We start from the raw sequence: 26,936 nt of genomic DNA on the forward strand, positions 1-26,936 counted from the left end.
GCTCATAGGCTAGAGGTCTCTTGGTTGCCACCTTCTATTCTCCTCTCCTTTTTAGATAGCAGGCTTAGAGATTTGAGAAGTGTCATTGCAACTCTATTGTATAGATCTGCAAGGATTCAGGAATATACAATCTTCCAAACATAATATTTCATATACGCAGTTTCCGATTTTCCGAATTTTATATATCAATCTTCGCACGACGACGAACATAATTAATGGGAAATTTAGAGATTTTTATTTTTTGTTCTTTCGCTGACGTGATGTTGCCTCTAGATTTTCCTACAAATTAACCTTATTTAATTAGGTAAATTTAGAATTGGACTACTCAAATTAAATCTATAGATTTAAAATAAGCATCAACATAATTAGACTAGTCAAAATTAGAGATGACTAAAGTGAAAATTGATCAAAATTATGGTTCGATAAAAAAAAAAAAATGTCCGAGGTCAAAATAAATCAAAAACTTGAATTCTAATTTGATTAGATCTAAATTAGGCAACAGTAAAAATCTAGTGAAGTTATAGTTAAAATTTAGGTCCGATCAAAATTTATGATTGACTAAGGCCAAAATTGGTCAAAATCAGAAAATAGGGTCAAAATAGGGCTCGGTTAATAGGGTCAAAATCAGAAATTAGCACTTTGACTATGTTATAATTAGGGCTCAGTTAAAATAGGGTCAAAATAGGGCTCGGTTATAATTAGGGCTATGTTATGATTGAGTATGTTATAATTAGGGCTCGATTAAAATAGGGTCAAAATCAGAAATGAGAATATCAAAATAGCACTTTGACTAATTAGGTCTTATTAATAGAGTCAAAATTAGATTTTGATCGATTAGGTCAAAATTACAAGAACACGATGCTCATCCCTTCATCTCTTTGAACCCATCCTCCTCGCGACCTAGTTTTATTATCACACCATCGATCATGACCCAAAAGGTCATTGGTGCCTAATTCGATGATGTCGATGAGGTTGAGCATCTCAATCTATTGTCTTTATTATACGAATAAATTTTAATATTAAAATTAAAATTAAATTATAATAGATAAAATTTATGATACAAACCCTTCGATTATTCAAAATATATTTCTTTCGATCTATAAATGTGTTATCTTATATAGAATAACTATAAACGATAGAATAAAAACTAATAAGAGATAAAAGTAGATAAGTATATAGTCCTATAATATATCTTATCTAATTAAATAAGATAACATGAAACACCAGCACATACCCATAACGGTTGGCGTCGACAGTGGCGACGAACTTCCAGCACTCCATTCTGTGATCCACGACCGCGAAGTCAACGTTCCTGAGTTGCTCCACCACATGCAATGATCTCCCCAGTCTCGACTCGACGACGCCGGGTGAGGTTGAGCGTCTCAATCTGTCGTCTCGCTACCTCGACGTCTGCCTGCTCGTGGCGCACGCAGATGACCTTGCCGCAGGTCTGCTGGGCAGCCGCCGCCAGTGAGAGAGTGGATGGAGATATGCCACCGGATGGTCCAGCGTCCACCATCAGCTGGGTTCGCTTGCCTGCAGGCAGCGCCGATATGTACTCTGTGTAGTCGGGTTCGATGAGCTTTGAGGTTCTCTCCTTTCTCATCGTAGAAATACTTGCACTGCATGAAATGTTAGCAAGTCTCAGCATTGGCTGTGTGAGATAGAGATAGAGATAGAGAGAGGGAGAGAAAGGGTGTTTACTAGGTGAAGAGTGTGGGTGTAAGCGTTCATGGCGTTCGACGGTGACGAACTAGCCATGGAGAGTGAAGCAGATGAAGTTTGCCGTTGCATAGTTTGAAGGAGAAAGAAGCCATATTTATAGCCATGGAAGAGAGACTGCACTCGCATGCATGCATGGAGTTATTTAAGGGTGGAGAAGACATCTTCTTATCTTCCTATGTGGCATCCATGCCATGGACACCGTGGGATGTGAATCCGGCAAAGGCCGCTGGTTTCCACGAAGGTGGAAGGACGAGTTTAGTTTCCTGGGAGGAGTCCGATAACCCGAAACCCCAACCCCGGGTGTGAAGTATGAATCTAAGCTTTTACATGGATCCATGAACTTATCGGATTCATGTCCGACATGGCAGGCCTCAGTTGCTGCTCTGAGAATACAGGAGTTGGGGAACCTGAATGGTGGGATTGTTTAAAATTAAGGACGAAATGGAATGATTCCGGCGGCCTAACATGGGAGACTGTTATATTAAACGAGAGAGAGAGAGAGAGAGAGAGAGAGAGAGAGAGAGAGAGAGTCCAATAAGATGAGTTTTGCAACGTCGATCCTGAGTTCATCTCTAGTTCTCCTAAAGACATGCTTATAATAGTATCCACGGCATGTATGCGATTCCCAAGGCAACATATCTACCTTTCAGGGAAATGGAAGCTTGTGGCTGTTTTTGTGGCTACTTCTTTTCCTGTGTACGGGCTGAGGTTTCTAGTCTCTTTGGGTGTCAAAGAAAGTGATTGTATTGTTATCTTTGCGTGTGAAACAAAATGCTATTCGATTATGTGCATCTCTGGTCTGACTCCTGAGGCTAGAATTTGATTAGCTTTAAGCTTGAGATAAAAGTATTTGTCCTTATCCAAGGTTAAATTTGATAGGGACAAATACTTTTTTTTTACAAAGTTAAATTGCAGAAATAAGATTTGATACTTATACCTTATCAAAGGTTAATAATTTTACTAGTTAGACTAACTGATATCTTCAAAAAATTAATTAGTGGGTAGATCTGATACAACACCATCATATCAATGCTTAATTCATAAATTTTTTAGATGATATTTTAAATCATCAGTCTTTAATAAACTACTAGATAAATGTCCTAAATTATGAGATAATATTTTGATCCCTCAACCTTATTACATACATTACAAGCACTAAATCTTTCTAAAGCATTCGACACAACATGGAGGAAGGAACACAATTGACAAGAGAATAACATTGCATGCACTACACATTTCTAAACGAGACATTAGATAATAAAGTCTGATGCTGTATCCACTTGTAGATCAAAATTAGCATTACATATGTACAATATCGTATGAAGAACGGTAGGTTGGTACCCCTGCTTCAGCAGGCTACCTTTTGAATTTTACACACAGATGAAATCTAGAGAGATTAGTCCCTACCTTTTGAATTTTATAAGCATGATGAAATCTAGAGATAGATTGGAAGAGTTCAGCTTCTTTCTAAGTCATATGATTCCTGCAGTGTAAAAAGCAAATGACAGTCATAAACCTTGGATTTCAGACCAATACAGGAGAGAACTAAAAGCCTTCCTATTTGGTACTTGTCCCAAAGATTTATAACAGCAAACTAATAGGGGTGTCTGGCAAATAAAAACAGTAAATACAGTTTGATATTCTCAACAAAACCAACCAATGTACCAATGTATTATACAACAAACCAGAACAAAACATAGCTTGCTTTCTAGTTAAGTTTATACTCTCTAGTAATATCATTAAATTCCTAAAGTATTATAACTTAAATTGGAGTTTCTTGTAAATTTCTAATTTGTTCCTGAGGAGTTGCAGAAAGATAGTAGCACAGTCAATCATCAACAAGGGTGGATGGCTTATGACTCTCAGAAGAGGTTTTCAGGTGTAGATCAAAAAGGAAAATGAGTGATAGATAACTAACCTGTTTTTCCTAGGATTCAAAACAAACCAGACCACTTATTTTGATTTCATTTCGTATGCTTTGACAGTTTAAGAGCCTACATACAGCTGTGAATTAGGTACTCCAACTCAATAAATCATCTTCTTAAGTTTCTTCATTTAATATCACCTTCCATATTCATACTACTAACTCTAGATCAGAAAAACTTCTTCCTCAAGTTCTTTTAATCAAGACTAACTTCCACCTCCATGTTCAGAACTTTTATAATAACTGAATTAATGAAATTCACACACATAGAAAACTGGTCCAGTGAAATTCAAGTTCATTTCATAATTGAGATAAATAGTATATAAAAAATACAAAACTAACCTTTTATCACTTGTTGTGTCAATGGCTAAAAGCCAAAGCATTAACTTGCATTTATAACCTTCTTTGCTTTCCTCGAGAATTCCCGAATAGAATAACTGTCAGAGAATGTCAATGGGGTGTCTTCATCCATAATATCCTTCTCATAGAAAAGTCTTGTAGGTCTTCGGCTTTCTGGACCATGTCTAGTATTTGTCTGTTCAGTTGTTGGTGCCTCTTCAGGTATATCCCGATACAAATGGTTCAAAATGAAAAGTGCAGTATCCTTATCACGCCAATAATTACTGCAATAAGCAGACCAAATCAGTCCATTGAACACAGGAAAATCTCCAGTCTTCTTTTATTGACAGGTATGAAAGACAACAGTGGGTCATTTGATTGGTTCTTACGTGTGTGACTTTATAGCTGATATGTATGCATGCCGAAATGTTTTATCCTGTAAAATAAAAAACATGTTATTGTCAATCATTGAAGCCTCTACCTGTTCGTATTGGTTGATTTATCAATGATCAGTCAGTTAAAAACGACCCTATAGGAGATAGAAGCATAACTAGTAGAAAAATTTGCAAACCAGCCAAACAAATCTCTGAATAACCCATTAGACAAATATAGGGAAGTGAAAATTTTCTTTGCAAACTGCAGTATAAATCACCACATAGTAGCATGAAGTCAAGAAACAACCAAATACTACTGGAGATCCAAACTTTAAGTTCATTTTGATTTTCACTCCAATTAAATTCAAGATGCAATTATCTGATTAGCAAGTGAAAACATAAAAAGCAACCAATAATTGCAACACCAAAGAACACACACATGTGAATAAACAGACAAAAAAACTATTAAGGACATCGAAAGCATTAAAACTAGGGACCATAACAGTTTCCCATTTTTATTTTTGTTGGGTGCTTTGAGTAACTCCTATCGTCCTAGAACATAAGTAAAATGGCAATAAGCCCATGTTATCCTGCATTGAGTGTATATTACACTATTTATTTAAACTTAATTAAGAATTCTCAAAGGGAAAGATATCACCAAACTTGAAAACTTGCCCTTTCTAGTTTTTAATGTATATATTGATCTTAAAGTATATTCCTTAGGATTCTTCATGCAATTACGAACTGCTTAGGATCCTTTAGGTCATGACTTGCACACTTGACAAATGAAGGAAGTTAAAATTAAAATTAAAAAAAAAACTGCCAACCAGATTTGAAGTTCAACCATCCCCTGGTTCTGCGAATGAGGCCATGACAACCATAGTTTTATGCAAAAGATGATCAAGCATCTCAGGTCAAAATCTCATTCAAAACCTCACATTTTCAGTAAAATAGAATTGATGAAGATGGCAAGATGCAGGCTGATATGAATCAAGAATCTATATTTTGCAGACAGGGACAGATCCAGCATATTTTCTTCCTTGGAAGCAAACATTATGTACAGGGCATTAGTTCCAAAACATGTCATCAGAGAATCCATGCCTTTATTGTTGGAAAATACATATATTTAAGGATTAGAGAAGTAACTATAAGAACTTCTGAACTATTTTATGCCCTTGATGCCTCAATTAATTCTATATTTAAATTTATAAATCCAGAATTTGCCTACAAAACACATATGCAGAAAGTTAAAAGAGGCATTGGAACGGATTATATTTGAAGGAGACCCTATCCCTAAGCACTGAGCATTATGATTATATTAATTACATCATATATCCGTCTGATCATGGATTAACAAGCAATCAACACCACAATTTACCAATCTTTTGTGTGAATTAAGAAACTAGCAGATTCAAACTAATACATAAAGCACATTATCATAAGGTGCATAAGTTTCCTTCTAGAATGATCCAAAGTTTCACCTGACCAAGTAATGGCCTCAAAATCTACTTTAGCAAATAATCCTCCATTCTTTTAAATACTCCATAATAGTTGTAAGTTGTAACACATATTAGATTAGAGATCCTAATATCACAATAAAAGTCAATGCTACCAGGACAATGGCATAGTACATCAGTGCAACAATTCTGATGCCATATGATGCATTGATTGGCGAAGTATCATGCAATGCTTAAAAGCAGATATCCTCATGCTAATTCACATACCACATATGTCTGCCTGAGTCTAAAAGATACACAATGCATGACATTAAAACTAATTTAGCGAATATTACTTGTATCCTTAGAACCAAAATCTCAACCTAGTAAAGGTTATTTGAACAATTATTGATAGTGTAGTTTATCATAATTCTTTTGCTTAAGGTTGTGCACTATGTTATAAAGACATAATCATTTCTCCACCACCAAGAAACTATGATAAAGGACAATTACTGGATTCAATTACATGTACAATGATTGTAAATTCAGGGACCTACCAGAATATATATAAAAATCCAAAAGATTGATAGACTAAATAAAGTAATCAATATAGGAAAAGTATTCATGAACCAATTACTTCTATAGTGAATGTACAAGAGCTTAGCATATTGGACAGTTAAGCATAACGTATTAGAACTGCATGCAAAAGGAAAAGCATGGATGACTAAGATTTGTCGATACTTACTTGGAGAACATAATCGACACGACCATCTTTGTCACCAGTCAACCTTTCCATCATGATGGAACCATATGATCTTTCTTTTTCTTGAGTGCCATGTGCAGTATCTGCAATGCAAGTTACTGATTCAGACCTTTTTTTCTCTCATTCACGACATGTTAAAACTACTTTAAATATTTTTTTAAAAAGGCATGTCAGCCCTTACCTCCATTCTCATCCTTGTTCTGTAATTGAAACACACTGATGACTTTAACCTATTGAAAAATCAATATAATCTCACATAAGACTTAGCATAGAATATCAAGAACTGAAATGCATTTCCTGGTGCAGCATATTTTGAGCAATCTGATACAATAAGATGATACACCGAAGCCCTTTTTAAAAATGTTGTGTAAATTTTTGATACAGACTCAACCCAGTGAAATCGGAAACAGCAGAAAATCTAATGAGCATTCTTCATAATTGGTGCAGTTCTGTATATTAGTGATGAAATTTACGTAAAAGCTTTAACTACTTGGCAAGCATCGATAAAGATTTTACTTATTTTATTGAAATGTCAAGGAATACCAGGCATTCATATGATCTATAGTTCATTTACAGTCCACTCTACAATTTCACCATGATCCATCAACCATTTGCTGAATGCTTGAAATTATTAATAACAGCAGATGGATTGACTATAAACCTCATGTTACAAACTGTACTGCATATAAACCTCATGTTTATTGTTAACTCGAATTTTCTCATTTGAAGAACCATGTATAGCTCCAACAGAACTAACAAATGGAGCAGTATTCACTAGTCCTAAGAATAACGGAGATATGAATCAGGACAATGAAATGGTTTTCAGGATAAATATCCAACCCACCCTCAAAGAGTTTATCTGATTCACCATGACATGAGAACGAACAGCTATTTCTTCAGTGAATTCCTGCATTAAATATCAAGAGGAAAATACAATAGAAAAAAACAGTAGGTTACACCAGCAAGGAACACAAATCTTGTCAGCAGTTACTTGGCATGCATAACTCACCTGAAATCCAATATGCAACCTTTTCCCACCCCTATGGTAGGGAATAATAATAGGTCGCTTGTCAATGAACTCTTTGCAAATAAGCGGTTCTACTCTGCAAAGAAGACAACCTATACTGATGACAGTGTTCCTCACATCAAAAAATATATATTTATATCTCAACACAAATATCATATGGTTGAGGATGTGCTATATCTGTGCCCAGATATCAGTCACCCAATCATGATAATACTGTGTGGAAGCTAAAGAAAGACTTGTAGAAAAAGCTATTGGACAAACCTATATGCTACAGGATCAAAAGGATGAAAAATGTTAAACATTTGTCTACATGAAGGAATCTCTTCTGTTATTTTTTCATCTTGCCAATAACCTTGCCCCCTGCCTTGAAGAAAGAAAAGTAATTTCATTATATCTATTGTTAAAGGCAAATGAGCCAAAGAATTTAATAGAAGACTGATGTTATATGAAGATAAGTGGTATCAAAAAATTGAAAGTAACTTTCTGAGGCTCCAAAGACTAAAGAGCACTAAAGTTATGAATAACAGCAGAGCAGTAAACATAATTAAGCCAAACAAGGCCTTGGCAAAAGAACAACAACACGCTGTAATGTCCCAACAGATGAGGCTTTGATGCAATTCTGTCTTTTGCCTTAAATGGATGAAAGGGGCTCTTGAATAAAAGATATATCTAACAGATTAATTGCATATGAAAAACTAATTTTCTGATGTATCAGCATTTTGACACCGACAAAAAAAAAGGTTAGTCTCAAAGCTTCTAGTATACATCCAGCAAGCAGAAATATTGAGTAAATACCTCTGTGGAGAATACAAGCATTGATGGAAAAGACATCTTTTGCAATTGAAACAAGTTACAACATAGCAGTGTCCTATTTGTTTATACACCAAAAAAAAAAGAAGTTGAGCCGAAAATATCCATGGACAAATTATCTCCAAAAACAACAATGGAATGTAAAGATTCTCTAGAAAAAGAAAGAAGGATTGATGTAATTGCTTCTGGTTTTTAGAAACTACAAATTCTATGTTTAGTCTTGCACGACAAGAAGTACTCAAAGGACGTTGTTCATCCCAATAGTGTGATTACACCAGCTCATGTGAGAAGAGGTGCAAGGCCTTTATCCGTAAAAGTGATTCCTAGTCAGAGTAAGTCTCATACATATACCTAATATTTCTTCTTCCTTTGTGTTAGTCTCAGTTCATTATCACTTTTTGAGAAAAATCAAATTGAATTGGAAGATTTCAAATGACATTCTCAATTCCTAACCCAGTTAAATTCTTTAATCTCCTATGAAATCCCTTGCATCTGTTTAGCATCAAGCATGATGTGCGATAAGACTTAAATAGGTTGGCTACATGAATCTTTTGCCTCCGTTAGGTTCTGTAGAAAGCAATATTCTTAGTTGGATTAAGAACATTTATATCTTTAATTATAATATCTAATAAAGTGTTCTCAGATCTCCTACTACTTCTACTCACACCAGTAATACTAATTATCACACTTCTTCTATAGCATATATAAGCCTTCTCTATAAATGTTGTATGTACCAAAATTTAAATGATTCCCCCTTATTATACCAAATTGTTTTATCATTTTAATAACTCTACATATCCACCTCAATATTCTCATCTAAGTGATAAACTTCTTATATATTACTTTTTAACTCAGCAACAGTCAAGTCCGCAAAGCATCCACCCAAGAACTATCTTGTAAAATTTTTCTTTTAGACTAAAAACCATATGGTGATCTCACAAAATCACTCTCCAACTACTTTTGCTCTATGAACAATATATTAATCAATCTCTTCATCTTGTTGAATAATGATCTAAAACTTTTACTTCGTGGAACTTATCATCCATCCAACATAAATATATCCTTGATTCTTCTATCAGTAATACTAAATACATCTCATGTATCCATCTAAGCCTCAAAACTTTTAGTTTCTAAGGTTTGTCTCTTTAAGTTTATAATTAATTCCATTCAAACTCTCATCAATTGAAAGAATGTCAATAACAAATAAAATACACCATGGAGGTCTTTGTTGTATATGACTTGCAATTTCGTATATTACCAATGTAAATATTTATGGATTTAAAGTGATCCTTAATGTAATCATATACGAATATAGAACTTGTTAGACACGTCACTATTATCATAGATATAACATCAATATAAATTATGGATACATGTTCTTTTCTAAAAACAACCATAATAAATTCTATGGACTTTATCATACCTTTTTTGATAAATCAATAAAAGCTATATGCAAATGTTTACTCTTCTCTATATACTTTCATATATTGTCTTCATAAATAGATTTTGGTATTAATATTTTAAATGGCAAATATTTGATCTTATTTAACCTTCAATCATTCTTTCCAAAAGTTTCATATATCTTAATTCCTTTATGGTTATAACAACTTTTTATATCTTCCATATTCTTAAAATTGGTACCAAAAAGCACTTCCTCTATTCATCAAGCATCATTTTATGAAAAACGGCAGCTCAAGTTATCCTGCCTCAGTCACAGTGGAAAGCACAAAAGGCAGACAGTCCATCGAGATCTTGAGCTTAAATCTAATGTTCAGTTTTTAGACAAGCGGAATTGAAACATGAGGACTCAGAGACAAGAGTAGACTCGTTAATAAGCTCGTAAACAAGCTCACTCACAAACCTATGTGCAGACTTCTAGATTCACAAAATGGTTAGTATATCCATAATTACTATTATTATAGTAAAAACAAAAAATAAATCTATTTTGTGGTATAAATAATTGTGTTAATGTTTGTCTATCTTTCAAAAGAAAGTGTGGACTAGCTTGGCTGATAAAGATTTGACCTCTTCATAGCAGGTCCAGGTATTTGATAAAAGCAAAGTTCAGCTTGGCTTGGCTTGACTAGAACCCTACTCATGTGCCTCAAAAGTGTTGTTTCTATACACTAGAATATGTTAGTACCATTTTGGCATGGCACATATTCATGTAGTGCTAGTCAAATGCCCCCATGCTGACCATGTACCAACCAATATAGTCCAGGATTGGCATAAAATATGCTGGTGCTACCAGCATCGATAGGCATGGAACTAGCCAGTAGCTTCATGGCACAGTGCATTTTTAACTTGTGGAGCAATTCTTGCTGAATATGACCATAAAGGATAAACAAAAATTTTCTAGCAGATCAAGTCAATCTAATAGTTCACAGTTCACACATGAATCATGACCACTGATACAAAAGGAGAGAAGATTTGGTCAAAGAATTGGATCAAAATCCTAGTGGGGGAACCATCTGAACCGTACCCTCAAGATATTTTTTTTCCCAGATGAGAATATGTAAACAGGGTAAACAGCATATAAAATTGTGAAGATTGAAATGTTCAAATCAATGAACCAGGAGCTCAGAAGACCTATAAATAGTATCCACTAAGGTCAAAGGAACATAAAAAGCAGTTCTTACAGAAACTTAGCAGATACATGACAGAAAGAGATAGAATCAAGGTCATAAGAAAACAAAACAAAGGATTTTGATATCATTAGCACAAGGTTTATATACCTACTCCTATCCGGACATTTCGCAGGGCAAGAAAGACACCAAGAGGCGATCCAACAGCAAAGAATGTATCAACCTAACAAAGAAAAGATCACACTTCCAAGGATTAGTAAAGTTGTCAAATAAATAAAAGAGTAAATGCAAATTGGAGATAGGAAGTTTTTACAAATAAACAAATACAGAAGTATCAACCACAGAAAAGGTTGAAGTATAAAAAAAGAAAATACAGCACATGATTATACCATAAAATTAAGCTTAGTGTACTTGACGTAAGGTGTGTAACTCTTTCTTTTGTCATCCTTCCCAGGAGAAGAATTTTCAGAAGACTGATTGATTGATTCAGCCACTTTGTCTGCTTGCAGAATATCAAGGATTAAAAATAGTAAGAAGAATGTTAACTAATGACTTGGTGAAGGTCAGCAAAGCCACACATAACATGAACATATATAGATGATGGATTAACCTTTGCCATGATAAGTTCCACTGGTTCCATCATTCTCACTGTAATGCTTAAAGTAAGTTTTTGGTAGATGAGCTTTTTCCAGTTCTGCAATTTTCAATTTGAGGGACTCCACCTGTTGTCATAATTCACCATATCCAGTTATAATACTAGGATATCTTAAAATTGCAGCTTGAATCCTTAGGCACATCTCTACTTAACTACAAGCCAACTGACACTACTGTATGGTGAATTACTATTTATGATATTTAATCATATCAAAGAGATACATACCTCTTCCTCCAACATGGAGATTAATTTGTCTTTATCAACTGTATCTTCAGAAAGAATCCTGAAATCCTTAATGATGCCACCTTCAGAATCTACACTTTTGTACAGATTTCCAGTAGAATTATTTGCTTCAGCACAAAAAGTTTCTGAAGGACAATTTACTTCTTCATCAGCTTGTTTGAGGAATGATGTATCGATACACTTATCATTGAAACACAGATGGTCCAGATGATCATATTTCTCATTAGGATATAGCATGCCACCATTATCTGGGAACACCTCTTGCAGATCATTTGTTAGAAAGTCATCTCCATTGTGAGAGAAGGCTCCTGTTTCACCTTCATTAACATTGGGATATATACCTGACTTGGAACTGCTTTTTACTGTTCCACATGCCAGTGGCTTCGAAGCTGTTATTTTAGTTCTGTTATGCTCAGAATTCATGGGGATGCTAGATTCAGTTGGCCAATACAAAGGATCAACTTCAGACTCCTGAATATTTATTCCAACACCTTCCAGGGACACTGTATCCATGGAAAAGGGTGCAGAGAAACAATCTTGATGGCAAAGTATATCATAGGATAGTACACTTCCTAATGAGTGACCATATATAGAAACCTGAAAGAGAGTTGTATAATTTTTTATCCTGTGTTAAACATTGCAGTGGCTATCAGAATAAGTTTTTTGCTTAGATAAATAAAGATAGTACACAAACCTTCCCATCATAGCCAGGGTTTCGCTTGAGAAACTTTGCATATAATCTGTTTAATTGGTTGGACACCTGAACAATATAGCAAACAATTTATAAGTTAAATAGCTTATCACTAAAACAACCATAGCTAAATCAGCTCAATATCTAGTTCTGAATTCTTGCAGTAATGTACTCTTCATTTCTCATATAGTACAGTCGGAACAAAAAAGGAAAAAATAAGTCCTCACTTCAGGAACATATGATATCAAAAAACTATATCCAATAAAATGATGCACATAAGTTATTCAGATAAAACATCTTAACTTCAATTGCTAACAATAACATTTATACTCATGTTACTCGGTATAACTCCTTATCCTTATTAAATTGCATTTTTTTCTATAAATTGCATGTATCAAGAAAACCATTTAGTTGCAATCACTGCAAATTATGTATTGTCATCTCAACATTGCAAGCTAGACATGTTGGACCCTTTTTTAAAATCAAACACAGTAGAAAACTATGAACTACTAACAACTATGCATGAAATATTCTATGTGATGAGCACTCTTCTAACAGTGACGTCTTCTTGCTCCTCAAAATCTCTGTTATGTCCAGAATAGGATATGTCCAGAATCTCTCTTCCAAAGAAAGTATACCCTAGACATCCAAGAATGCTAGAAACATATATTTACCCCAATATAGCTCAAAATCAAACGCAAATAGTTTTTTACAGCAAACATAAGCAGTAGCATATCCATCTCACTTCATCACGATCTTGAAGTGCGTACTACTAGTGTTGGAAGAAATTACCTACTCAGAGACACAGCTAGATGTAGCAGAGAAGGGATAAAAATGTCTACAGCAGAACAAATTAACTACTTTCAGACTCACTTGCCCATTTAAATCTGAAAAATTTTATCATGAATTTCATATCCTCAACATTCAATCTACGTAAAGAGTTCCCAAAAATAGAAATTTGACACAAATTGGAACTTCTTTTGAATTCATTGTCTTGTGCTAGCTTAGAAGTGAAGCTGCAGTCTATCCAATACTTTTCTTTGAAAGCCCGCAAAAATAGCTCGAAGGCAGGACAGGCATCAAAGCCAATGGGAATGCAACCTTTCTGAGGGCTTCGAATGCAAAATGATTCAATCAATTTGTTGCAATCACATTTTTCATATGCCCATTCTCAGATCTGAGAATAGCCATCATGCAGAATCAACTGCTTCATCAAAACCATGGCCATAAAAACTTGAGAAAGCTTTCAAAGTTTTCAAATGGGTAGGAAGTTTTCGAAGTGACAATAGCTTATAAGTGTGTGATATCATTATATCGCCATGAGCTTCAACTATAAAGCAAGGTTTGCTGCACCGTCCGAGTCAATATGCTATGGGGCAGTACATACCGGTCTGACTTGCCACCGAGACACGACTCACCCAAGTCCCCGTTGGCACACCCCAGCATACCGTGTATCGGTACACCAGTACATACCATACTAATAAATCTCCGAGATGGTCCGGTATCCGAAATGGCAAACCCTGCTATGAAGTACACAAATTTTGACCAAATTGAACAATCATAATAGAAGATTTTAAGGTTTTGCAGAGAAATGAACAAAAATAGTTCATTGTTAGTATTCATCATGATTCAGATTGTTCCTAGAATAGTCCAATCAATTTTTGTAGCTTTATATGCAACTATTTATCTCTCTAACTGAACACAATATCCAGTATGACTGTCACTCTAGAGCTTGAGTGTTCCTTTTAAAGTTCACACAAAACTCCTGTAAAAGAATTTTGATTACTTAACCTTTTTAGGATCACCATTCCCGAGTGCAACTAAAATATCATTCAGCACATTAACCTATGATTAGACGTCCATAGCCTAAAAACATGTATACAAATAGATTAAAAAATATCCACCGTAACAGCTTTATTAAATCAATCCTCATGGAACAACACATGCAATAAGAATCACAAATAAATTCACAGGCACAAATACACAATAATGCTTTTGTGATAATATTCATTTAAGCATTTACCCAAGAGAGCAGCACACTTCACTCAAGGTCCTAGATTATCAAGCAAATAAAACCTGATTGTACTAATAGAGAGAAAACCAAGAAGTGATGGAAGTTCTAGGCAAATTTGTACAAGCATGTATGGTGAATTTTCCTAATCTAGGTCACTCTGACACATCATTGAGAAATACAAAGAGACGGTAAGAAAAGAGATAAGTATTATGCTAGCAAAAAGATGTACGTATGTATATATTAATAAAGAGAATATCACATACCGAATCGATAATGTCCTGACAATAAATAGGACTCATGTAGTACAGAACATCATGAACTGTTGCACTCAATGTTACTCGTAGACCTCGTACACCATCCAAGGTAATTTTCTCAACAGCATGTTCACCACTGAGCTTCAAACCCTTTCTCCACTACAACAAAAAAAACTTGAAATCAAGCAAGGATAAACAGAGATCATATATGCAACCTCAATTCACATGTAACAGAAGGAAGAATCTTGAAAGATATTGCTACTTAAAGAACTCCTGACATGAGAACAACTTGTTCCTTCTAAGTTCTAACTATACACAAAAGGCAAATGCATTTCCAACAACCAAGATGACCTAAAAATTAAATCAATTAAAATTGTTGTATCAAAGAAAACCACAACAAGATTAATGCATTTAGGATAATGTTTGCCCCAGGAATATAAAAATCAAGTATATAAAGATTTCAAGAAGCCAAATTAACATGACTTATTAGGCTCATGGGGAAAAGAAAGCCACAATTTTAAAGTCAAAATCCAGACATTAAATTAAAAAGGATCCAGACAAAATATAAGACCAGGGAGTAAAGGGCCATCATGCAATGCAACTATATGGAAGTTCATTGAATAAAATGATGCAAAAAGAATAGCTAATATAACTCAAGTTGCCACTAAACCAGTATTCAGGGAATCTGACCTTTAAATGATTATCCCGAAGTATCACATAGACAACTTGAAAAAAATACAGCTTTAAGCAGATCTCAACCGAAAACTTATTTTACTAAAAATAAAAAATATATGAAGATTTTCTATCTACAAAAAAGAAAAAAAAAAGAAGAAATTCTGGAAATGGATTGACAAGTCTGAATCAATTACCTGCTCCTCTTTGCTACAAGTACAGATAACCAAACCTATTTTAAAAAAGCAGACCATCTAAAATCCAAGGGCTTCTGATATAGTTTTTTTCTCTCCTAATCAGCGCTACCTAATTTTCTTATGGATGTATAAATACCCAACCGGTATTCCCTCTTTCAAAGAACAGTAAGATCATGATAGCCCATTTTCATGAGAATGGATCAACCCAAAATAATCCAAACACCAACCTTATAAGAAAAGCATAAAATTTACCTGGCAAGGAATAAAAAGAACCCTCTGGGTGCTTCTTTGGTATGGTGTTAAGTGCCTCTCAGCTAGACTTGCTGCTATACGACGAAAATCACCAACATCATCAACCAAATTGGCTTTCTCTAACCTTTGCCCAATACCATGAACCATAAAAACGAGATGACCAACTGGCACCTGTGGAATAAAGAAAAAGTGCATTAAGTAGGCAATGCAGCAAAATCCATTGAGGAAAGCTCACAAGCAGATAAAATTTGACCACATCAACAGGCCCAACAGAGCAGTTTGAGTGCACATGCATTGTTATTCTTGATAACATCTTACAGCTACATGTTCGGAATAAATCTATGCTCATTTGTATTATGTTTTTGAGGAGAGCAAAATTTTACCCCAAAAAACATACAGAGAAATGACACAAGAATTAAGTTGATACTTCTTGTCACTTGATAATTCCAAATATTTGTTTTCTGTCTGCAAATACCTCATCTCATATACTGAAGAAGATTGCTTTCTGTACCCTACTTTGCCAAGGAAAAAAGACATGGCAAGATAATGAACCAATGTGATACTTCAGCATTGGGAATACCTTTCAAAAATGATTAATGTCATTTGTTTACTTCCAAATAAGTATCTTATTATCCATACTCATGCAACAAACAAGTTCCAAATGGAAGATTGCCTCACTACAAATTTCATAGTACTAACACAAGCATCTCCTGAAATAGCTTAATAATAGAACAGGATGGTTGGTCTTTAAAGTAAAACCTGAGAACAATAATCATCCATTTCCTCTTCTTTCTGCTGGCGAAGCTCATCCTAGAGAAAAAGACCAAAAGGATAGTTATAGTCTAATGGAAGCAAATAATAAACACAATTTTATTTTTGAATAAAAGATCCAAAGACATCAAAAGATCTACTTTCCATTTTCAAGTATTAAAAGTACAAAGACAATTAGTACATCAAAAATAATTTTGATTTGGTACATTTTAGTTGACAGTTGTCACCTAAATAAGCATATTCAACTGACAGAAATTAAATATCAGTTCATACCTCATGCCAATGTAGTGTCGAATAAGTATAATATTTTCAGTACAGTAAGATGTACTATGGCTGTATGGCATACCAATCAAAGAAAAAATTCTGGTGTCACGATACTCCAGTTTGGTTGTCATGCTTTGTACCAATGGTAGGTCAGAATGGTATGAACCCATCAAAACAGTCAGCAACCCCAATTAGGATCAATGACAGTTTGAAATATGCAAGTTTAGAACTCACATATATTTGATATTGTTAAGACAAACATATTTAGACTTTGTTCCAAATTCCAATAACTCAATTCATTTTGTTTCCTTATGACAATGCTTGATGTCTGGGTCTTGGGCCTTCTATTTTCTTTTAAATCTCAAGGAAATTTATAGGAGTTGCTCCATGTATGCATGAACTTAAAGTGCAACCAACAAGGTAGTGCTTTCTACCTTTTGATAAGTTTTTATTTTTCTTTTTTTGGGGCGGGCGGGGTGGATTGGTCCTAGCTTGTAGAAACAAGGTACTGCTTTCTAACAGAAGCTTGAAGAAAAAATTTTAACTGCAGGTCATACAATTTTAACTTCATAAACCATTCTCAATTTTCAAATGTTCTCCCACCAAACTCATATTGATGGAAAGGGATCTAGTGGATTATGACAACAATGAAAATGATCTTTGGACAAATATGGACAATCTTCAATGGCAACACATGATAGTTTTGGGCATAAAATACCATAGCATGTTTCATATTATCACCACCATTTTAAATAATTATCATTCAAATGAAGGGCATCCCATACCAAAAAGTAAAACTCAAAGCCATGATTTTATTTTATTCCAATCAAGCATTACCAAGAATGAAAACTCACCAGATATTCTATAACCAAAAAAAAAAAAAAACTTGAGTTTAAGCAATAAAAGTGTCCAGATGAAATACAACATGGAGTTATTTTAGTTTAGGATGGAGTCTTATAGATTAGGAAAGATTTCTAAGCTAAAGATAGTTTAATTAATAATTGGTGCAAGAAACTGAGTCTTATTATTTCAGGCTTCCATATTTAATAGATGGAACTATTAGCTGATTATTTTATATGAGTGTAAGTTAAAAAAAAAAAAGCTTCAACTTTTTCTTCCATGTTCAGAGCCCTAAATGAAGTAAAAAAATATAGTCCAGTTGTAAGTTATAGTAGGAAGTAGGAACAACCATTCTAGAAGGAATTTATGTGTTTGATAAATCCTAGCTTCCACCCAATCATCCTTTCCCTTTTGGTCTCTCTATATTTCTTCACTTTATCTTCTCATAACCTATTTCTTTCTCTCAATCTTTCTTATGCTGTAATTTGGCTGAATCAGCAGAACTGTTTCCATTGAAAGACAAATAGGCCTTAAATTCTTCTGGATTTGTTCCCCAAAACATCCGTAAACCAAATACAGAGTACAGATTCTCTTTTCCATGCTATTTAGTACATGAGCAGCCATCAAAGCAGGGCTATTAAAGCCAGTTTTAATAACTAAAGAATTGGTACATTACCAGTAACCAGGTGGTAAACCAACATGTGCCATCCAATATAATCTAATAAAATAATAGAAAATAACAAAATGAATGCATGTGATAGATTGATACCAGTAGTTGGTCGGGCATTAGTACCTGTCAATATTTATTGGTCTAACAGGTATTTATTATTCTCCTCTAACCTTAGGGGCTGAATTGCAAGAAACAAAGAAGAGTTACCAGTTCTCACAAGTGACTTGGGATTCTCAAACTTAAATGGTGGCTTTTAGTCAATTACATGAAGAGTATGATGGTGAGAGAAATTAAATCAACTCAAGGCACAAAAATCTTAGTGTTCTATGCAGCAAGCTTTAATAAGTAGCATCATTAAGATATATGGATAGAATAACAATTTTAATCAGTTTCTATAAAAATGTGAGAAAAAAATGTTTCATGCTGACAGGACTAACCTGAGTTGGCTTCACAGATCCAGAAGGGGAGAAACCACGTCTTAGTTTAACCACATTTCCACTTCCAAAAGGAAAACCAGAGCTGCCAAAGGCTAACCACGCTTCCCAAGTATCATCCTCTCCTGTGAAAAGGGCATGTAGTCCCTATCCAGTAAACTTCTTTTAGAGACTGTATCTAAATATCATGGTTGTCAACCAACTCATGATCATTAAATATGCCATACCACAGTTGTGCCTTGCAAATCAATACGAGCAGCAAATTGACCTGAAGGTTGAAATGTACGTCGATGCCAGACCTGAATGCAGCCAGAATTCAAATGAGTAGGGATTGTCCAGAGGCCCAAGATGATAACTAAGCCACTACATAACAATCCAACCCCGAAAAGAAAAGAACAACGTTTGCACCATGAAATTGTAAAAAAGAAATGAACGAAAATGTAACAGTTATACAACATTCCCAAAAGCCCATTGCATCAACTTCTAATACTAGAAGATGCTTAAAATGTTCTTTTGAAAGATAACCAACGAATTCTAAATGTCCAGACTCCAGACCAATAGATGATCCAACTATAATGATGTATAAATTACTAAACAAATACTGTACTACAGGCTCAGATCCCATCCTATTAAATGATTATGTCTCTACTAATAAATTTCATTCAGAATCATTGATAATTATAAAGTAGATAGAAGAAAGCTAATAGAATTCAGATATCCTATGATCTGAAAGCTTATAGAACAAGCTTGTAATTGTATAAAGTAAATGTGTGTAAATCAGCTTTTGTGAGCTCATCTAATGGTGAGTTTACAAGGACATTAAAAGAAGCAGGAGATAGAAATTCTAGTGTAGCAAGGAACCAACTAGTGAAGATTGCACAATAGAATTCCTACTCGACAACGGTATGCTAACTCCAGTTGTTCTGCAACATCTTCACGGAGGGGAAGCCAATCAATTCCACCTTTACGAGCAAACCAGTGACCTCTTAACACACGCCTGTTCTCACCACTCCAATACACAGGGAAACAATGTCGCTTAATTAAATCTACCTGTCACAAAATAAATTATGATAATGAGTTTTCCTTGCTCAGTTTGACAGAAGTTTGTACATTTTATAATCATACAAAAATATTAAAGAACATTCAAAATTTTATACAGTGATGGTGTACATATCAGTACAGGTTAACAAACGGGTTACAGAAAACTGAATCCATTTAGTCTTCACTTCCTTGAACAGAACAGAACAAAAAAATGTACTATTCAATCAACGTTATAAGATCTCTAAAAGCATAGAATATAACACAATAAGACTGTCACAAGTCTACCACAAGCAAACAAGGAAAAAATAAGGTCTGAACCATAAGGGCAGTGCTGTAATCCCATTAAGTTCACATAGACTGAAAGCAATCAACTGTTTCTTAGAGTTGGACACTGCCATATTTTGCTGATCTTGATATCTAGCACTCTAGAGTTGGATAATGCCATACACAATCAGTTAGGTCACCCAAGAAAAATACAAGGAAATACAAAAGCAAAAACAAGGGTCTTCCACTGGTTCTCTACAACCTTGTCTACCATGGCTAATTAGACAAATTTGCTCCTTGTTCAGACATACATCAGAACATTCCAACAAGACATCAGACAAATATATACCTCTAACAATCCCATAAAGCTCTAAGCTTGGCAAGACATCAAAAAATTATCATGAAAAAACAAGCATAACCAAAACATGAAAATGATCGTATTTTCTAAGAGATAAGCAAAAAACCAGAGAATCTCCTTTAAGTGGGTAAAAAATTACATAAATTTGAAAGAATATCAAAACATATACTTGGAAGAATAAATGAACATTATTGCACAAGTAGGCCACAACCGCATAGCAATGATAACCAAACCACTATTGACAAATAGGCCACAGTAGCACAACTATCATAACCAAACCAGTCAATAACCCTTCCAAACCTCATTTCCCTGTATTATTGATTGGACCAGTGGGTTAATTAGTTGAACCATAGGTTTAATATAATAGTATTATTCTATTTAAGCTATTAAAATTTACTCCTTTCTAGTTCCTTCTTTCTTTTAGTTGTTTTTGCCTCTTTTTGTCTCTTTCTTTTCTAGTTCAGTTCTCTTTCCTATTTTTCTGTATTTTTTCTTCCTTGCCTTTCTCCTCTTCTGCTTACTTCTCAACAGCCCTTCTCTTCTTCAGCAATGAGCATCAAAATGGACCAAGCAAAAGGTGTAGCTAAAATGAAAAATATGTAACAAAGAGTTTAAGTGGGAAACAGCAACGACAATGAAATATAATTGTGTTCTTCCCTTGTTATCCTTTCTTCTATTCTTCTTGCTCTCCTTCTTTCCCGAAGATTGGACTTAAGTGGGAGATGATGATAATGATTTATGGCAAAGGAAGGAGCTAACAATAATGAACCAAGCGTAAATCAGCAATGGCATGACCGAGATGGCATTTGTCAGATTGTTTTCACACGATTTAGAGTTGGATGATCAAAGAAATTGGGTATTATCCAACATAAATATTGGTACAGGTTTTTTACGCAGCTTATGGAAAGAGCACATAAGTTGAGTTAGGTTTCGCTAGTTTTCATGCTAAACTAGTTTGAACTGAACTAAATGGGCTGATGTCCGATTCATAATGAATGAATCATTCATTATGAATCATTCATTCAAATCAAACCAACCAATCCAATCCAATATCATAATTTATAACTATGTGAAATGCCTAGATCGTAAACCAGTCTTGGCATACATAAGCAAAGCTCACCCAGACCACCATATGCATAAATGTACAAGTATATAAATCCATATGCACAATATATATATATATATATATATATATATATATATATATATATATATATATATATATATATGTATATTAACATATATGAACATATGTTAAAATGTGCAATATATTCAATTGTGCATCACTCGATCTGATGTAATAATTTTACTCTTATATTTGCATATATTTACTTATGCAACATGTAATTTACTATCCAGCACTCTTGAATATCAGGATGGAACTTCCTCAACAACCAAGATACATATAACTGTTAGTCTGTCAGTAACAGTATGAAACTATCAAATTGGTTATGTACCTCAAATAAAAATGAAGAAATTGACTTCTATTAAAGTTTGTTTCCTTCTATTGCTGAGGCAGCAGTCCAATTTGACAACTATGCCCAACATCTAAATGATTGATTAAACTACTTCAAGAGATATTTCAACAACCAGTGTCTGCCACCAAGATATAGCTAATCATAGAAATTACCAAAGTGGACATCAATATTAATATGCAAGGGTGCCATCACCATCGACGGTCTTATTATGCAAGGTATAGAAAATGTCTATAACAAAGTTCTTCACAGAAAAAAAATCATTTGCCATCTGGAATCACAAAAAATAAAGCTTACATGACAAGGAAAACACTAGATGTCAAAAGTGGCAAAGAAAGTACCTCATAAAGACCACCTTTTACAGGGACACCAACTCTCTCTTCCTCCACTATGTACAGTTCATCACAAGTCACATGTAGTCCACTTGGACCCTCACTGCACTCCGCATATTCTTTCCACCAATATGCAAGTAACTCTTCCTCCCTCTGCATTTCATTTTTTTAAACACTTCAAGGACATGAATAATGAACTAAAAGTAACAGAATTTATTTTAGAACAACATATAAAAGATGTTTCAAACAATGTATGCACATAATTGATGTAAAAGTGACCATAATGATTCATTTGTGACAATAACATTCATTATAAAACTTCTAATATGGACAATTAAAATACAACATTAAAAAAAAAATTGATGTCAAACAATCAATCAGTAAACAAACACCACAGTTTATATAAATTAGCAAAAACACTGATAAAATGAAATTGTATAAATCTGGTAAAGCATTACTTACAGATAAACAACACAGGAAGTATTCAGGCACAACACTGTAATCTTGCATGTTATTTTTAGGAAAAAAGTGATAGAAAGGTAGGAAAAATGGAGGCTTGACATCCAAAAATATATAACTTCGCCACCATATTTATGATAATGTAGCATAGATAAATTATTTACTAGGCATTATACTTATGTGTAATAAAATTGCTTTTTGGAATCCTATGCTCCATTTTTACAGTTTGATATATAGTCAGACAAAGTATCGTGACTCAACTCAGATCATGGTAGAGTACGCCTTTCAGCTTGTTTGTAGTACAAGAAGTAGGGTTAGTTGGATCATCATAAATTATGCAACTCACTATACCTACATCCCTTGTTACATTAAGTAAGGCCTCTTAGTCTGATTAAGTCCATGGTTGTACACTTGTACATTTAAAGTTAAAAACAATGACAGTAGAACCTGAAAGATCAAAATGTGGCATTATTTTTAGTAGTGTCTATACTCCAGTATAAGAATGCCTATTATGGAAGTATGCTTTTTTATAACTTATAATGAAAATAAGAAGAGCAAATATGGAACGGATCCCAATATCAACAATCCAGATAGGTGAGCTGGAACATAGAAGTATTGTGAATTTGTAGCAGAGTGATCTTTTTGAGCAGAGGTGATCTTTTTGACAAGCAGATCGCTAAAGCTCTTAACTCTTAAAATGACAATGTCTGAAGATATCCATTTAGGAGAGCAAAGTGATACATAAGCATAATTGAAACTTTTGAACAACCTGTCCAATTTTTAGCTTCCTTTTGTTTTCACTCAGATGCTTAAGTTAACCCATTCACAACACCTGATCCTAGCTCACAACACTCCTTCTCAAACAAAAAAAAAATCAAGCATTAAACAATGTAATCCATTAGTCAAACCAGTATAAGGCTTCAATCAGATGTTTTAATGCTTTATCATAACAATTCAGTTAGTTATTTGATAAAATAATCTTGCTCCAATCAGCCAAGCATCATGGCCTGACATGCCCAAAAGTGGTCTAAAGATCTGATTTGATCTGGATCAAGCAACAACCTTATCTGGAACAAATTCAATAAGTGGTCTAAAAGGTACTTGAACCTTATTTGCTTAGTCCTCATTTCACATCTTTTTTTGTTGCATGTCCATGTATTTACTGATAAAAAGGTTACAACTTGCATTTTAAATAAAAAAACTCAATATACCTCATGACGAACAAAACCAATGATATATGCAAATATGACACCTAAGTTGATATTTGGAGAAAACATGCATGAGGTAATTGTGTACCTAGAATGGTATTAGGACCACAAGTTTTAATTGCCAGTATTACTAACCTGTAAGAAAGAAGCCTCCAGTGCAAGAGAGTCTCTCATGCTGAATCGAAAATAATCACTTTTGCCAACTATCTCTGTACAAGGAACTGAAGATGCCAGCTCTGTAAAGGAAAGGAGACAAACAACTCCGTGAGATAGAATACACATGGAATGCAGCTTCGACTGAATGCTGTAACATTACACTGACTGACATATTTCATGTGAAAAATAGTATAATCTACCAAACAATACATAATCTGGAAGAAAGAGATTATCATTAAATACCATAACTCTATTCCCTTATATCGTCCCTTGTATCTAACTTCCATATAAGGATGATAATCCTTAAACCACTGTTGTTTGTTCTTTCTTGATCACAATCAATAAATTCACTAGTAAACTTGTAAGCAGTGATCAAGACCTGAATTTTAGTTTTTGTTTCATGTGAACATGAAAAAGAAAGAAAGGATCAAAAGTAAAAAATGGTTCAGATATATTGCAAGGTCTTGGGCTCAAATCCCACTTTCGTCACTTATCTTTTGCAACAAAAAAAAATTCAGATATTTTTTTTTAAAAAATGGAAAAGCATTGCAACATTGATCCTCAAACCAACAAGAATGCTTGTCACAGAACTTCTATATGTTGCTTGAGGATAAGATTTATAGGACTAAAGAAACACATGTTCTTGCCAACTTGAACAGCCAAGCTCGATAGTATATGCAGGTCAATGTCAATTAGGCAAAGATATGTTCTTAATAGTTGTTGGGCTTGCAAATCGTGCTACTGTAGTTATGTTACTGATAAATGCAAAAACGTAATATGTAAATGAATTAGTTACAACAATTCACACAAAAGAAGAAAATAGTGACTGACCCTTTTCTGCAAGAGGCACTTTGCAGAAGTACCAACGAATGTCTTCCCCATCAGATGGGCTCCTCGTGTGTGCAAGATACTTCTGATGACCCTTACATTGTTCAATTGCATCCTCCAATCTGGCAATGTTGGATGGCGTGTTCTTTAACAGGTCAGGTGATGCCTCCTCCCCCTGATTAAAATCAGTCACGCCGGAGAATGAAGGCACAGCTTCATCTCGACATTCTCTAACAGTATTTACTTCAGGACTTGCCATTGCAAAGTTTTAGATCAACACCAGGAGCAAAGGTCTGGATCGTGGTTAGTATCCTACAATCTAGCAGAAAATGAGGTCACAAAAGGGATATAAGTTATGCCAGAACAATTCAGATTTGTGTAAATGAATTAGACGCATTTAATGAAGCACCAGCTAACTGAACGAAAGAAAGAATTTGGCAATTCTATGAACTGAACAAACTAAAAAGCGATACAAGCCCCATTTCGATGAAAAAACAATTAGTGAAAGCAAAAGCAAACCCCCAAATGGGCACAAATGAGAGGGAAAAAAAACCTAGAAAATCACAAAAGGAGAGGGAAGAAAAAGAAGAAAAAGGAAAACCCCTATCTTAAACCTGCCCAACCGATAACCTCCAGCTTCACGTACAGAGATCCTTCGTGCAAGCATCCACGATCATACAATTGGCGGAAAGAAATCCCCAAAAACAAGATAGAAAAAAGAAGACATATGCATATATAGCCAAAATAAGAACAATTAACACAAAGGTATCCAATGTTAGAGAGAAAGAGACCTTACGGGGCGATCACCAACCCGAAGCAGATCGCCCGGGCAAACGGAAATGGAGTCGGGTGCGTGAGGGGAGAAAAGACGCGATCCGTGGGACGGGAGAGGGAATCGGCGAGGGATTAGGGTTTCGAATGATGGAAGAAAGGGAATCGGTGGAGGAGGAAGAGGCAGAGGAGCAGCGAGCGGCGGCGTGGAGATGGAACGGGAGAAGACTGGGAGTTGGTGGGGAGAAAGAAAGGGGCGGTTGTGGACCAAACCCGAGCGGGCCCGACTCGCCATTTGAAACCAAGCCGAGGCAAAAGGAATCATGAGGTCGCTTCCCAAGCGGTGGAAGGGACGCGGGAGGGTGGTGGCAACACGTGCTCCGCTCGTGCTGGTGGAGAAGGGTATAAGCTAGAAATACAATTAATTCTAAATATATACAACAAAGATGTCAATTTTCAATTATTTGGGACCTGTCATACGGTTATTCTTTCGTCGTTTAATTAAACAGTCATATTCTTAGTTTAATTTAGAATATTTAATTTTTATTCTACAAAATATTTTGGGTAATTCCTTTATGACGCCTGCAACCTTACTTTTTTTTTCCTTCAAAATGTCGCTTTTTTTGAATGCAAAACGCTCCTATTTTAAGTTTTTTCTTGCAAAGCCTCACTAATTGCCAAAATAATAAAAATATCCTTAACAACCAAATTGTCTTTTTCTTCCTATTCATTTTCAAACTTATATTGAACCAACACATTCTTGGAATAAAAAATAGTCATTTTAAAATTTTATAAATTTTATTTTTTAAAAAATATTAAAGTTGAGTTAAACTGTTTTGGAGGAGGATCACATTGTTTGTGAATATGAAATAAAAACAATATAACTCATGTCTTCAAAAATTCTTTAGGATCTTGAAGTTTGGAAATCTTCTATAATAATATTGAAGTGTTTTTTATCCATTGGGATGGTAAATTCACCATAAATTGGGTAAGACTAAAAATAGTCTAATTTCATACTTGTAAATGGCCGAAATAAAAATATATATTTAAAAGCTTAAAATTAGAAAAATGATCATTTAGACCACTAAATTCTTTTCTATGCTT

General features: G+C 34.5%; 1 protein-coding gene across 4 annotated transcripts; it reads right to left on the bottom strand.

Moving 5' to 3' along the window:
* Positions 1–2,980: 2,980 nt before the first annotated feature.
* On the bottom strand, positions 2,981–26,142 carry LOC104000223 (phospholipase SGR2). 4 transcript variants are annotated; one of them, XM_009422211.3, is made up of 23 exons: positions 25,858–26,142; positions 25,065–25,373; positions 24,213–24,313; positions 22,420–22,563; positions 19,835–19,990; positions 19,168–19,239; positions 18,944–19,087; positions 16,721–16,771; positions 15,962–16,132; positions 14,850–14,999; positions 12,576–12,641; positions 11,864–12,478; positions 11,594–11,705; positions 11,373–11,482; positions 11,134–11,206; positions 7,850–7,952; positions 7,571–7,664; positions 7,406–7,468; positions 6,743–6,791; positions 6,544–6,644; positions 4,378–4,424; positions 3,992–4,272; positions 2,981–3,208 (listed from the first exon to the last, which is right to left on the bottom strand). In XM_009422211.3, exons 2-22 carry the CDS (start codon positions 25,318–25,320, stop codon positions 4,032–4,034), a joined length of 2,919 nt encoding a protein of 972 aa, XP_009420486.2. In that variant the 5' UTR covers positions 25,321–25,373; positions 25,858–26,142; the 3' UTR covers positions 2,981–3,208; positions 3,992–4,031. The 4 variants fall into 4 exon arrangements, with proteins under 4 accessions (XP_009420486.2, XP_009420485.2, XP_018674807.2 ...); XM_009422210.3 differs by having other exon boundaries at positions 25,065–25,380; XM_018819262.2 differs by having other exon boundaries at positions 25,853–26,142.
* Positions 26,143–26,936: the final 794 nt, after the last annotated feature.

The sequence above is a fragment of the Musa acuminata genome, chromosome BXJ3-2 (assembly GCF_036884655.1).
Source record: "Musa acuminata AAA Group cultivar baxijiao chromosome BXJ3-2, Cavendish_Baxijiao_AAA, whole genome shotgun sequence".
In the NCBI taxonomy this organism is placed as follows: domain Eukaryota; kingdom Viridiplantae; phylum Streptophyta; class Magnoliopsida; order Zingiberales; family Musaceae; genus Musa; species Musa acuminata.